We start from the raw sequence: 15141 nt of genomic DNA on the forward strand, positions 1-15141 counted from the left end.
GATGAGAGAGCTTCTGAATTTCATTTAAAATATCTTAAATTGGGTTAATAAAATATGCATTCTTTTGGGGCGAACTATCACTTTAAAATGCAAGCTTATAGGTTTGAGAGTAGGTCCATCATTTCAGCAAGGTCCAGTAAAATAAAAATTCAGGCTCTGTCACTCACTGAGGATATTATGTGCGATTTTAAATGGATAAAGATGAAATTAGACATGTGCAAATAGTCCTCATCACAGTAAAAATGAACAATTTTTTTTTTAATTCAGCATGATATATTAATCTCCTTACATCTCTTTTCTCTTCATCTATTTTGTTGTAACTTTTTTGGATTATGAATTTACCTAAAAACAATATTATTTCAAAAATAAAACTTAATAATAAAAACTAAAATAATATTTGCTAAAAAAAACTTCATTTTTTGTTTAAATTGAGTATTTTTTTATACTGAGAGAGACGATGAGAGGAGAGAGTCGTTTTGTTCTATAGCATTACATATAGCCTATATGATATATAATATAGAGCGGGAGGGAGAGATATCTGGCCGTAACTGGAGCGGTAACGGAACTGCTCTATTGTTCTCGTTAAATTCCTTTCCCCCGCACTCTCTCGCGCATGCCAGTCTCCCGTTCTTCAGCAGGACAGACGGGGAGGCTGATGCGCTCGTACGCATTGGCTGAGCGGAGACCTCAGATGTTTTTTTAGCTTATATTTTTAGCAGAGGAGGTCGGACTCGTATTGCACCGCGCGTGGTAGAAGTGCAGTTCATCTGCAGTGCTGCTGAGCGCTGGAGAACCGCAGTGTGTGAACGCTCGAGCTCAGCATATTCAACGCGTCCGCTTGACGGCCAATGCTCTGAAGTAAACACTCCGGATAGCTCATCTAGGATTTCAGTGGCCCTCTTGCTAAGACGCTTTTTATTTGGGAAATGGCCAGTTCTGGAGACGACTCGGCTTCAAACGCCCAGCTGGATCAGCCTGCAGAAGCGACCCCCGAATCAGCCTTTCAAGAAGCTCAGAAATGGATCGAGGTGAGTTCGCTGCTCATATAAGTAAACGATGCTCTTGTGTTTGTTTGCGTGCTCATATAAAGAGGTTGCGTTGCGTGTTGAGAAGCTTATTAATATTGCACCGTCACCTGTTGTGTGAGTGTGGCGGGTTTGGTTACAACAACGGGCTATGAAGCCCATGCAGCCGCGCGCGGGGATCATGTGCGCGGGATTCGGCTGCTGTAATCGGACTAGCGCGGCTTTAATGTCTCGCCGAATTTCTCTTAGGCTACATGTCATGACAGCAAGCAGCCTAATTAAATCAGATTTTATATTATAAGTATCCGCCAATCCAGCGGACACTTTTCCAAACAAAACATGATGCATTTTTGAAGAGGTGCAAAAACAGAGGGATGGATGCACGGACACGCCCCCATCAGCTAAGCGATTCCAGTTGTTGTGGAAGCTTAAAGACACGCCCCCCTTGTCCTCTTACATTCACGCCCCCTTTCCAGTCGTCACGGCAGCGCGCAAGATCAGGCAAACAGTTTGTTTACGGAGCATTCGTGGCATGGAGAATGTATGTCTTATTTGACCCGATTCACAGTAAGGTTGAACATGTGATCGGAGATCTGTTTCATCTCTAGAGATGCCAGAGTTTAAGATGTAGGTCTTGGTATTAATATTATGACCCATTTTAGCGGTTGTGGATTGGACAGGGAGATTCCTCACGTCACTGAGCTAGATTTGAGGACTAGAGTCGTGTGCAGTAGAGTAGATCAGCCTAGTGTTGTGTGATGATGGACTCATCCTATAAAACATGAACAAATATAAAAAGTTTATGTATTACTTTATTTTGATGGTGCCTTTTTCACATTCCGTTGACTATAAGTTATATTGCATCTACATGCCAACTAATTATTATTAGAGCTAGGGTGCCCAAACTTTTTTTTTTATGAAGAGCCAAAAATTAAACTGGATTGAGGCTAGTGGGACGAAAGGTAAATATAGTTGTCATGAGTAATTTCCTAATTTATTTAATAATATTTAAAATGGGCAGCACGTTGCCGCAGTGGGTAGCACAATCGCCTCACAGCAAGAAGGTCGCTGGTTCGCTGCAACAGTTGGCATTTCTGTGTGGAGTTTGCATGTTCTCCCTGTGTTTGCGTGGATTACCTCTGAGTGCTCCTGTTTGCCCAAAGACAGGTGCTTTTGATGGGGTAGGCTAAACCCATAGTGTATGTGTGTGAATGAGTGTGTATGGATGCTTTCCATTGATGGGTTGCAGTTGGAAGGGCATCCGCTGTTTAAAACATATGCTTGATAAGTTGGCGGTTCATTCCGCTGTGGCGACCCCAGATTAATAAAGGAACAAGCCGAAAAGAAAATGAATGAATATTTAAAAATAACTAAAAAAGTCAATTTATTTTAACTAACACAGTATCAAAGACTTTTTTAGTTTTTGCCTTGATTGGCTTGTCGATGTCTTCTGTATTGTCCTCTATCTGTCGAGTCACAGTGTTTACATTTTAAATAATCAGATTTATTTACAACATTGATTGAAACGTTTATTTTCAGTTTGTTTTTTGTAACTCAGCTATAAAACAAACAAACAAAAAAGGTTATGTCAAATTAGAAATGACGATCTCTGTCAAAGGCATTCACCCCAACCCTCTCCATCCTTCTCACTTTCTTCTCAGATGGGATGGTGGGCCAAATCAAAGGTTTTAAAGACACGCCCCCTGTCTTCTAACGTTCACGCCCTTTTCCAGTTGTCACGGCAGCACGCAAACAAGATCATGTTTTTATATGTTTTTTTTACTGATTGAACTGGGCGATATGGTGGCTCAGTAGTTAGCTTTTTTGCATCACAGCAAAAGGGGCACTGATTCGAGTCTCGGCCTGGACCAGTTGGCGATTCTGTATTGAGTTTGCATGTTCTATCTGTGTGTTTTCTCCGGGTGCTCTCGTTTCCTCCACAGTCCATTGACATGCACTATTGACCTTATTCTAAAATGCGGAAGTGCGCCTGTTTTCGCGATTGTCTTAGAACTTCCGATTCAGTCGCCTATGGGAGAAATGACTAGGAATAATAAACGGCAGAAAATGGCCAAACTACTTGCTCAACAAACAAATGTTTGCAAGACTACACAGACCAAGTAGCATAATATAATAAGAAAATATTAAATTGCAACATCAAGCAGCGTAACGAGCAGTTGTTAACGTCAAAAAATGAATGAAAGTGAATGTGACCAGAAGTCGCGAGACAAAAAGATTCAAATGGCAGCGCCCACTCGACAGCTGAGAATAAGGTGAATAGGTAATTTGGGTAAGCTAAATTGTCCCTATAGTGTATGAGTGTGTGTGTGAATGAGTGTGTATGGGTCTTTTCTGCTGTGGAAAACATATGCTGGAATAGTTGGCAATTCATTCTGCTGTGGCAACCTCTGAAATAGAGACCAAGCTGAAAGAAAATAAACGAATGAACCATATTACATCATTAATGAATCAGTACTCCTGAATGAAACAAAATGAAAAAAGCTCATATCTGAAACTTGTCAACCTTGCTTAATTTTTCTTCAAACACTTTCTATTTTTAAATTCTATTTAAATTTTGATCAAATATTTGAAATCACTGGTTTGCACTAATTGCTGTGCATTCAGCCAGTATACTATATAGATAGCCAATGTCTCTATTAAAACCGACAAAACTAATGAAAGACATCATGAAACGTGTGCTTAATGCAGAGAAATGTGGTTTCTTATGTAGAAATCTAATCTAGAAAAGCTAGTTTGCAATTAAGTCTATACTCAACCCTACTCACAACACATGCAAATACAGAAATGCACTGCAAATAGCACAGACAACAATGAAAATGTGTTGGGGGGGGGACCCAAAAAGTTTATAGATTGTTGTTAGATTTTATGGAGATGCAAATAGTACACATTAAATCATCAATCTCTGACTGAACATGTGCATGAAAATACTCACAACACATACACATAGAGAAATGCACTGCAAATAGCACAGAGCACAACGAAAACTTGTCTGGGAAGGCCAAAAATATTATAGAATGTTTGTTAGATTTTATGGAGATGCACTCTCACTGCAGGATCACCCCAATTGATCTAACATTATAGATTGACGTATGCCTAATGCAAGAAAAAAACACACATCAACCATGTTTCAGCTCCTATTCACTATGTTATGTGTAATTAAAGACAATTAAATGCAAAAATTCGCACAAAATACCAAAACACTTTAATAAAATTGTAATGAGTCAAAAACATGGTCTCTTATTCTGAAATCTAATCTAGAAAAGGAAACTAGTCATTCAAATGTTTATGCTACGTATTTGTAATTGTACATTTTTGTTGAAACAAAAGAACCATGAGTATATCCTTGTGATAATATCCATGTGGTAATATTACAATGCAACCTCATGATATGATAATATACAAATTGCGATAATCAGTATTTCCTCATGATAAGGAATTTTTGACCCACTTACAGTCACCATCACTGAGATCAGTAAGCAGACAGACTATAAATAAAGACGAAGTTGCCTTTTTTGTGTGTGCGTGGCATGTGTGAATACATTTCACAAATCCCACCAAAAGTGTCATGCCGTTGTCCATTCACACATTCTCTGCATTACCAGCCATTCGTCTGTCCTTCAGTTGATGCGTTTCACTGGAAGGCTCATGTCAGGAGCGCGTTTTAGGACGATCAGTATTAATAGACAGGCTGAAATAGCGTCGCACCCTGCTGGGCGCAAATAGTTTTAACTGAATTGGCACAGAGAAGAGACATGCTTCTTCTGTCTCCTGCTAAAAGTGCCTTTTCTTAAGTGAGTCACTGGATAAGCTATAACATTACAGACAAAAACATATGGCAGAATGAAGCTTTAACAGCAGACCGCAGTGCAAAAAAAAAAAAAAAACAGCTCTCTTGAGACTCATCTATAGATCAGATTCTCTACTGAGATGAAGTTTTTGAGCATCTAACAATATTTTGAAAGCATGGCGGACAATATCATAGTGATATATAGGTTATATAATGTTATATAATACTATAATATATATATATATATATATATATATATATATATATATATATATATATATATATATATATATATATATATATATATATATATATATATATATATATATACACAAGTTACTTAAGTTATTATGAACATAATCCCTGTATTTTTATTAATACCCTTTATGTTTTTGACTCTTCAGCAAAATTTAATATGACTTATGTTGTAGCGAGTAAATATTTAGTTAAAAGTAATACAATAAAATGTATGGTATTTTGGTCATTTTAAAGTAATCATTCAATTATTCATTCTAGGGCTGCACAATATATCGTTTTAGCATCTATATTGCAATGTGACAATCTGCAATAGTCACATCGCATGACGTCAAGCATTTTATGTGTTATTTTACATTTGATTACTTAATGTAATGCTGTTTATTTAATGTTTTATCGTTGTTCTACTGTTTTTATCTTGTCATTTAATTTATAAATATTTATATACATAATTATAAATATTTAGCAGATTCAGTCACCTAAAAAATTATCCAGGTGTAAAATTACGAAACCTTGCCAAGTGCTTCTGAAATTATTTTCATAATATACAGTTGAAGTCAGAATTATTAGCCCCCTTTTGATTTTTTTTTCTGTTTTTAATATTTCACAAATGATGTTTAACAGAGCAAGGAAATTTTCACAGTATGTCTGATAATATTTTTTCGTCTGGAGAAAGTCTTATTTGTTTTATTTCGGCTAGAAGTTTTAAATTTTTAAAAAAAACAATTTTGGGACAAAATAATTAGCCCCTTTAAGCTATTTTTTTTCCGATAGTCTACAGAACAAACCATCGTTATACAATAACTTGCCTAATTACCCTAACCTGCCTAGTTCACCTTATTAACCTAGTTAAGCCTTTAAATGTCACTTTAAACTGTACAGAAGTGTAAAATAGTAAAATATTATTTACTGTCATCATGACAAAGATAAAATAAATCAGTTATTAGAAATAGGCTTCTAAAACTATTATGCTTAGAAATATGCTGAAACAATCTTCCCTCCATTAAACAGAAATTTGGGAAAAAAATTCAGTGGGGCTAATAATTCTGACTTCAACTGTATATACTGTAGGTAAAAAACAAACCATTGCAATGTCAGTTTTTTTCCAATATCGTGCAGTCCTAATTCATTCATTCAGATACGTTTAGTAATATAATATGAATAATAATAATAATTCATTCATTTTCTTTTCGGCGTATTCCCTTTATTAATCTTGGGAATTGGGTAGGCTAAATTGTCCATAGTGTTTGAGTGTGAAAGAGTGTGTATAGATGTTTCCCAGAGATAGATTGTAGCTGGAAGGGCATCCGCTGCGTAAAACATATGCTGGATAAGTTGGTGGTTCATTCCGCTGTGCCGACCCCAGATTAATAAAGGGACAAAGCCGAAAAGAAAATGAATGAATAATAATAATAAAAAATATTTTTATTATTATTATATGAATTAATATTTTAGAAGTTATTAAATAAATGTTAATAAAGTGAGATGTGAACATATATTTCACATAAAATTATTACTTTATTATTATTATTATTATTATTACAACCCAAGAATATTTGATTAAAATCATAGATTAATTTAAATGTTAATAAGTAAATTATGATTGTATTTTTAAGTGAAAGTATTATTATTACAAATCGTGGATATTACAAGTCATAGATTATTAAAATGTGAATAAAAGTTAATTATGATTTAATTTTGAATGCAAAAGACTGAATTATTATTAACTTTGAGTTTGACAACAGAAGAGGCTTCAGTGTGTTCCTGTCTACAATGTCATTTCCTATTGTTTTTTTGTCTTTTGCTTCTTCTCTGTGTGCTAGTTGCACTGCATTTTTATAAAAAAAAAATATATATATATTTATAATAATTTGTCAAGCTTTAGATTTGCCTGTCCATACATCAGTCTATCAAATCTTATCTGCATGTCGGGATTGTTTCAGAGTATGCCATGTCCTGCAGTCTTTGTTTGGAGTAGATAGATAGTGTCTCTCATAGGACTCATAGGTGTGTGTTGGATGGCCCACACGACATTGTATGAGGAAACACTCCCAGTGCACCTGTCAATGGCTAGAGACAGACAGCAGCAAGCACATCGCATTACAGAAAGTCCTTCTCTGCCAGGGCCTATCATATTTCAAGGGCCCTAGAGTTCCTCTCCCATTGACTCTCATGTTTCGCTTCTCTCTTTCTCTGCCTGTTTCTTTCCATCCTACATTTGACCACCAGCATGGAGACTATATAGGTAGAGCCTCGCTGAATGCACTTCACCATATGGTCCACTTTGAGCACGTTTAGAGCTTCAATCAGGCAGATCAAGAGTCTGAGGTCAGATTTGTGTGTGTGAGTGAAAGAGTTGGTACATAGAGTACAGATGGCTCTGTCGTGTGACCTCATAAAGCCAGCTGTCACAGCTGTGCCATCACACACACACATGCATACGGATTAAATGATACCACTAACACAGTGAGAGAGATTTGGGAGGCTGTCTACATAATTCAGTTATTTAATAAAGCCTTTAAAAGAATATAGGAGCTGAAATCACAGGCTAAATATGTGATGCCACTAGCCTTAGTTTGATTCAGGTATTCACTGTGACCACTGTAAGCCTACTGACCTTCAGTCCAGCTGTTTCTGTAATGAAATCCATTCCAATCTACTGTCACAGACCTGGAGCTGTTCAGCATATGTTTGTGCACCATGTGTAACCCCTCCAGTTTTATTCTTACCTCTCTGAGTGGGATTTTTTTGGCCACATTAATAAAAACCTTCCCCCATAAGTAAGACATACGCAATCCCTTCACTTTTATTTACACAGTGACAAGCAGGAATCAAACTGAACGCTAAAGGCTCTCTCTGGATCCGAAATCAAAAACGGTATGTGAGCCTGGAAATATGTCCGATTTCATGGTATTCGAAAAAATTAGGTGAGAATTACTCAGATTACCTACTATTTCAAGAGTTCACACTTAGCTGATGATTGATTATAAGCAAGTTTGGCATGCTGTCCCGGGAGAGAGCCCTGAGCTCAAAAGGTCCTTGAGCCCTGGGCTCCCTTCCGTTTGCAGGGCGAGAGGGGAGCTTTGAGCTCAGGTAGATCTCGACAACTCCCCCCTTGATTAGAGCTGATGACTAAAATGACTGCTATAAAGAGATATGATGCTGGATGAGAGTTTGACTGTAGTGCTGAATTTAGATTGATCAATTTACTCGTAGTGCATTTTGGAATGTGGGAGGAAAGCAGAGAACCCAGGGAAAACCCACGCGAGCATCAGAAGAATATGCAAACTACGCACAGAAACGGCAGCCGTCCTGTTAAAGGACTAGAACTGGTGATGTTCTTGCTGTGAGGCAACAGTGCTAACTGCTGGGCCACCGTGCCGCCCTATGAAGGGAAAGGTGGAGAAGTAGGGGTGGAAGAGGGGATTCTTTAAGTCGAAGATGACTAGTGAGAAACCCTTGCTCTTTATAGTGGGTTAGGAATGGCCTGATAGGTGGATCATACATAGCTAATGCAGAACCAACCATGTTCAGTCACTATCATGTTTTCCTCTCGAAATTAGTTTATAAATAAACTTCACTTCATATAAGATGAAGTGCGCAACCCCAACCGAAAAGCTCCTGAAACCAGTACCAACTGCTGCACTAATGAAAAAAGTGCAACTTAAAGGACTGCTTCAACTATCGAATCATCGCCTTGACACCACATGCTAGCAAGATCCTCCTAAAGATCATTCAACAATGCCTGAGTACAACCATTGATAGAGAAAGGCCTGATATACAGGCTTGTTTTCGGTAGGGAAGAGGCACTAGAGACCACATCACTAACCTTCGAGTTGTGGTGCTGGAGGAGACTGTTGAGCATCCCGTGGACAGCGAGAATAGCTAACAAAAAAGTCTTAAAGTGTATCAAGCCAAAAACCTCGCTGGAAGCCAAGATTACCAAACAGAGATTATCTCATTTTGGCCATGTCATGCGTAGCACCTCGAGAGGGCAGTCATGCTGGGAATGGTCAGTGGAAGTTGAAAGAAATGGGCGCTCAAAAACTTGTTGGCTCGATACTGTCAAATCTGATACCAACATGAGCATGCACAAACTCAAAGAAGCGGTGATTTGTAGAACTGTGTGGAGGGGAATAATCCATAGAATGACCAAAAACCAACATAGATTGAATGGATAATTGATTGAAAATTGAAGTGCGCATCCAAAAGACACTTTACTGTATCATGAGGTCATGTGATGGAATTTATGAATGGAAGTGAAGTGACCCAACTAATGAGGGTAGGCCATGTACTAAAGATAATGGTGGATGAAGTATGTCCATCTTTTGCCAATACAACGCAGTCATGCAGTATGTTCAAACTCAAATGTAATACTTGTCAAGAAGTATTTGATTTTTGATGGAGCTTCTGACTTCTGTCACTAATGCACCTTTTAGAACCATGAGAAATTCACTTACACAGTTCCTAAAAGTATGCCTTTGTAAAGACATGGTTCTAAATGAATGTAAAACAACAAAAGAGACTACAGTTATAACAATAAAGATGTAGACAAGCATTATAGTTGGAATCATTTTAAAGATGAAGACCAGGGGTGTCCAAACCTGTTCCAGGAGATCTGCCTTTTTGGAGAATTCAGCTCCAACCCTGATCAAAAACAAGTTGGATATGATGGAAGTAACACTTGTTAAACAAAGACATGTGTGTTTGATCAAAGTTGTAGCTAAACTATCCAGGAAGGTAGATTTTCAGGAATAGGATTGGGCATCCCTGATGTAGACAAACCATATGATTGAAGGATTATTTTCTCCAGTTAATAACACTAAATAATATACACTAATAAAGGGCTTGTGTAATTGACAAAGATTATTTAAAGAGCCCCTATTATAGGTTTTTGAAAATGACCTTTCATGCAGTGTGTAACACAGCTTTAAGTGAAGTGAAATATCCAGCTTAAATGTGAAAGTGCTCCGTGTTTAAAACTATTGTTTCATCTATAAAAGAGTCGACTCAGTGCTTCAAATGAATCATCTCAATAACAAGTCTTTAGCTGTGCCGTTTTGACGTCAATACGGAACTTGAGCCTCACCCATCTGTTGCGCATGCAATCTCGGGAAAATGGAAACCAAAATGGTTGCACGAAAAAGAAAAACACTGTAGAATTGACCCACTTGAATCATGTCGTGAAGACGCTGTGCTTAGCTGGATATTTATGACGTGTAAGGGAAAATTTGTGTTAATTTCCCTACCCAAAGATGAGGCTGTGAAGAGTCAGTGGTTGAAGTTTATTTTTGCAAAAATACCTCAGCAATATTGCTCCAGCCTTGTGCTGCGCTCCCGTCGTTTTTCTGACGAGTGCTTCAGCAATCTACACACTTACAACAGGGGATTCATCAGCCGTTTGTTAAAGTAAGGATTAGAAAAGACCATATGGGATATGCAGAGCTTGACTTTACAGTACACAGTTCATGGATCAGTTTCTTCCTCTATTTCACAAGTGTAAGTAAGTGTGATTAAAATAGTTGCCTCCTTGTTTTCTCTTTCTTGCAAATTATGTATTTAATTAGCCGCAATAGTTTTGAAATTACGGGAGTTTTCGAGGTGAAATAATAAAATGTGAGGGTGGCGAGAGATGGGTCTGAAATACAGGAGACTCCCTGGAAGAACAAGAGTGTTTGCACTCTGACTACTTCAAATTTGTTAATAAGTCGTGGTGGGTATTTCTCTCTGTCTCACGCTAAATGCTGTCGACCAGTCAGTGGCAGTCACAACAGACTATCATCGGTCCAAGCAGCGCAGATTAGCCACACGCAAAGGAGGGGTTTGGGAACAAATTAATTGCTGAATGAATCATATGGGAGTCGCTGGGATAATTAGGTAAAAATAAATGCATTTTATAAGACACTGGAAGGGTTTTTTGACCTGCATATCAGCCTGTTGTTAAAGACCCCCAAAACCAAAATATGACCCTTTGTTAAATAGGGGCTCTTTAAAGATTATGACTATCTTTGAATTAATTGGTTTTGTCATAGGAAATGCTGCTTAAAAATACATGGACATTAAGCAAGCCAGGCTCGCAAATTGAAGTATTAAAATAAAAGTACCTCGGGTATCCCTTGCTAGTTTTGGTGTCTTTGTATTGCATCCTTTGAAAATACTGGAGAAAATAATTTGTGCAGTTTTTGGTAGCGATCACTAATTTCACTGTTGTATTAGTTTTATTACATGGCATGAGTGTGATTCACTGATCAGATGCGCTAATAGCATTCTGAGAACATCTGCTGGTCACGAGGGGTTAATCACAATCCCCAAGTGAAAAGGGTAATCTAAAAATAAAAATCATGCTCTATCAATCCGGGTCTCCAGACCAGTATAACCCCTCTCAGTTTTATTTGCACTGCATGAAGCTTAATTCTAACCAATATCTTTGGCATGAGAGGTCGACTAGCTAACTGGTAATTCTAAAGTAATTCTTGTAGTATAGTAATGTGTGTTGCATGTTTGAAACTAGTCTCTGCAGGCCGGTGACCCTCGGAATTGTGTTTTCTACTATTGCTGTCAAGTCTGTTGCTGGTTCACTTCTTGAAGCCAGGGTAGTCTTACTTGCTGGCCTCTGGTGTAATCATCTGACTTGCATCTTACTCCCATCCTGGTCACTGCGGCAGTCTGAGGCCCTGTCCTCTCGAACATTGGTTTATTCAAAACTGCATTCTTTTCTACTCGGTTTCACTATTTGACGACATGAAAATAAAGTATTGGTGACTGAAAGTTTTTGGCCTAGGTGAAGATTTTCCAGAACTCTAGGTACAGTGTGGTCATGTGGACCGTACAGTTAGAGTTTTTGTCTCATGATGTCAGCGTGTATGCTGTTTTTGACTGGCTAACAGGCTTGGTTCATGCAAATGAGGCAAATTTCGAAGGTTAGCAGCACTGTTCGACCTCAGGATGGTAATGTGCCTCTGTTCTCACGTTTGCATTGCCTTGTAAGCAAATTACCGGCGAACATACTTAATTCCCTGTTTGGTGTGAACCCAACATAAAAGAGTCAATATCTCTGCCTGGTGGTTCGCCCCATAACATGCATTACAGCGCTTTTTTGAGTCATGTGGATGAAGGTTTTTAAAATGAAAGCAGCCAAATCTCTGTTTATAGAACTACCCATGGACATGTGGACATAACTTCATGGTTTCAACAACCTGGTTTTAAACCAGTATCTCCAGTATGGGAGGCAGTCAAACCAAAAGAGATTACTTAAAAACCATAGTCATACTTTTGTCACTGATGCACCTCTTGAGCAAGTCAGGCTTTTCTGCACAGGTCAAACTAGCTAGCCAGCCATTATTACACTCACCCCCCTAAACCTCACCCCTTTTTCTCTACTTGCACTATGGCAAGCAGTGTTCTAATCCAGGATGGAAGCAGGCTTGCTAACAGAATGCTAAATCTCTGGCTTCCATGACTACACTGTTAAAAATTGTCCCGTTAAAAAACAGTAAAATACTGGCAGCTGCAGTTGCCAGCAATGTACTGTTATTTTACAGTATGTTGCTGTAAAAATACATGGACTACATTGATTTACACAATACTCAAGTGAACTCATTTTGCTCACTGAAAGCAACTGCCTCAACTTGGTCAACTGCTGAATGAGTTTATGAAGTAATGTGCTATATATGCTTAGAAGCATACTTATAATGATAACTTATTTTAGTTAATTAGAAAAGTTCGGTTTAACTCTAATGTCTTATTTTTCACAACAGCACACATACATGTAAATCTGGAATCACCAGAGAGATTCTGACTGCATCAGCCACTAAACAGCCGCTATCTTTAAATGGAGAAACATGCAGAATAACATCAGCAGTTCATTGTTCATCTTTAACTCATACACTAGCTCTACTGTCCTCCACAACGGTGACACACAGAAGAAATTAGCTTCAGGTTTTACAGTAAAATACTGTTTTTCCTTGATTTAACAGTAATCTACTGGCAGCTGTGGTTGCCAGCAATATACTGTTTTTTTACAGTCTACTTCCGTTGTGTAAATTAACAGTATATTACTGTTAAAATACATTTTTACACTGTGTTTTTACCTCTCACACTTTTAACCCTTTAAACCCCAGAGCCTATACTTCAGTTTTAATTGAAGTGTCCACACTACTGAGTGTTCAAGAAACATGGAGCAAAGCTGAAGTAAATTCATTAATTAACTGACTAATTAAATGATAATTGAGGATTAACAATGAACAAATGAAGAAATACTGAAGGGAAAAAAACAAGAACAGAACATACAAAACTTTAGTCACAGCTTTATAATGAAATAACCTGAAGAACAACAAATGATTAAATCATTTAAATGATCAGCAGATGATTAAACAACTCTACAAACATCATCACCAGCTACGCTTATTACTTAATACATGTATTTTTGTATAACATCTACTAAAGTTCTTCTTGAGAAAAAGTTAAAGTTTTACGTCACCATCATGGAGAACAGAGTTTGCTTTAGTTGGGCTCTTAGCCCTGTCATTTTTAACAGTTATATATCTTGGCTGCTGCAATTGTTAAGAACTTTGTTTAAAAAGCTCCTTTGTTGAGGCAAGCCAGCCAAAAACCTAAATAAGATCTGGTGATGTTCATATTGCTATTAAATGGCAGAGTCTGTTCTCATTTAGTATTATAAATTGTACTGCTCCTATTCAATGTTAAATCTATTGTTTTACATTATATGTATATATATTGCAATGATTTCTGGAAGTTTTTAAGAATATCTTGGACAATAACACTGCTCTATGGTGTAAATCGCACTCAAAGAGACATCAATAATCAGAATATGAACCTCAATAATGGTGACAACAAATTTAACAAAATTAACAGTTTAACTCACAAACAGGCAACTGAAAGTCTAAACATAAACAACAGCAGAATCAAACACAAATAAAGAAAACCGTTAGACCATTATACAACATTTATTTATACCGCAATGCATGCTGGGATATTTGTACAGTGCCACTCCCAGCATGCATTGCAGCATGAAACATTTGAGATGTTACCATTGTTGAGATACAAGGTCAGATTCATGAGGTCTGGGTGTGTATTTGTCATAACTGAACTGTTTTTGTATGTTATTTCTTAACTGTTAAGTAATTACGGAGGTATCTTTTCTGTTTCCACTTCTCATTAATTAAATTAATACCTGCAACTAAGCATAAAATCTATTGCATGAGGCCCTTCATCCAGATTTATACCAAAACATTTATCAGAACTAATTTCAGATAAATAGATTTCTTCATTTATTGACTTCCCAACCTTATTGCTATAGTACAAACGCTTTGTAAACTCTGTATTACAGCAGTTGGAAAGTCTTCTTAAATGAGTTCAAGGTTGAAGAACCCAACTAAATCAGCCCCTCACTCCATTACGGTGACACAAAAAACACCTTAATTTCTGTTGGATCTCAATGAGAATTGTATGGACGTCAAATCAGTCAGTAATAAGTGTGTCTGCTGTTGTTTGTGGAGTTGTTTAATGATCCTCTGCTGAGACTGAAGGTGTTTTATTTTATTTTATTTTATTTTATTTTATTTTATTTTATTTTATTTAATGTTGTAACTCAAGTCACTGTTTGTGTTTCTTGTTTATTTTCTTCAGTAATTGTAATTATTAACAGCAGGTGTTCATCAGTGTCTGAATTCACTCATTAGTGTTCATTAAAACTGTCAGGTGAACTATATTAGTTAACTAGTGTATGAAATAGTGAACAAGGACACAAAGCGTGATTTCAAACACAGACTTCAAAACATCGAATCTAAACTCTGTTAGCTCACAGTTTTCTGCAGTTGGTTACTTTCTCGAAAACAAAAATGTTACCCAGAAAGCACTGTTTTTAACAGAATATTACTGTTTTAGTGAAAAAACATTATTTTATCGTAGAATCTGACCGTTTTTTAACAGCAATTTTTTACAGTGTAGTGCACCTAAAGTCAAACTAGAGAGGTTTTACCCAAACAGCTCTTAGCTTTCCTCTATTAAACTAACCCACCCTAAACCTCACTC

General features: G+C 37.2%; 1 protein-coding gene across 52 annotated transcripts in view; it reads left to right on the top strand.

The window, feature by feature from the left end:
* Window positions 1-611: 611 nt before the first annotated feature.
* Window positions 612-15141, top strand: part of limch1a (LIM and calponin homology domains 1a) — a 109159-nt gene continuing 94629 nt past the window's right edge. For 50 of the 52 annotated variants that reach the window (XM_068219969.2, XM_068219970.2, XM_068219973.2 and 47 more), the window contains exon 1: window positions 612-1028. In XM_068219969.2, coding sequence (XP_068076070.2) covers window positions 927-1028 — 102 coding nt within the window. In that variant the 5' untranslated portion in view covers window positions 612-926. 52 annotated transcript variants of the gene reach the window in all.

This window comes from Danio rerio, chromosome 1 (genome assembly GCF_049306965.1).
Source record: "Danio rerio strain Tuebingen ecotype United States chromosome 1, GRCz12tu, whole genome shotgun sequence".
NCBI classification, from domain to species: domain Eukaryota; kingdom Metazoa; phylum Chordata; class Actinopteri; order Cypriniformes; family Danionidae; genus Danio; species Danio rerio.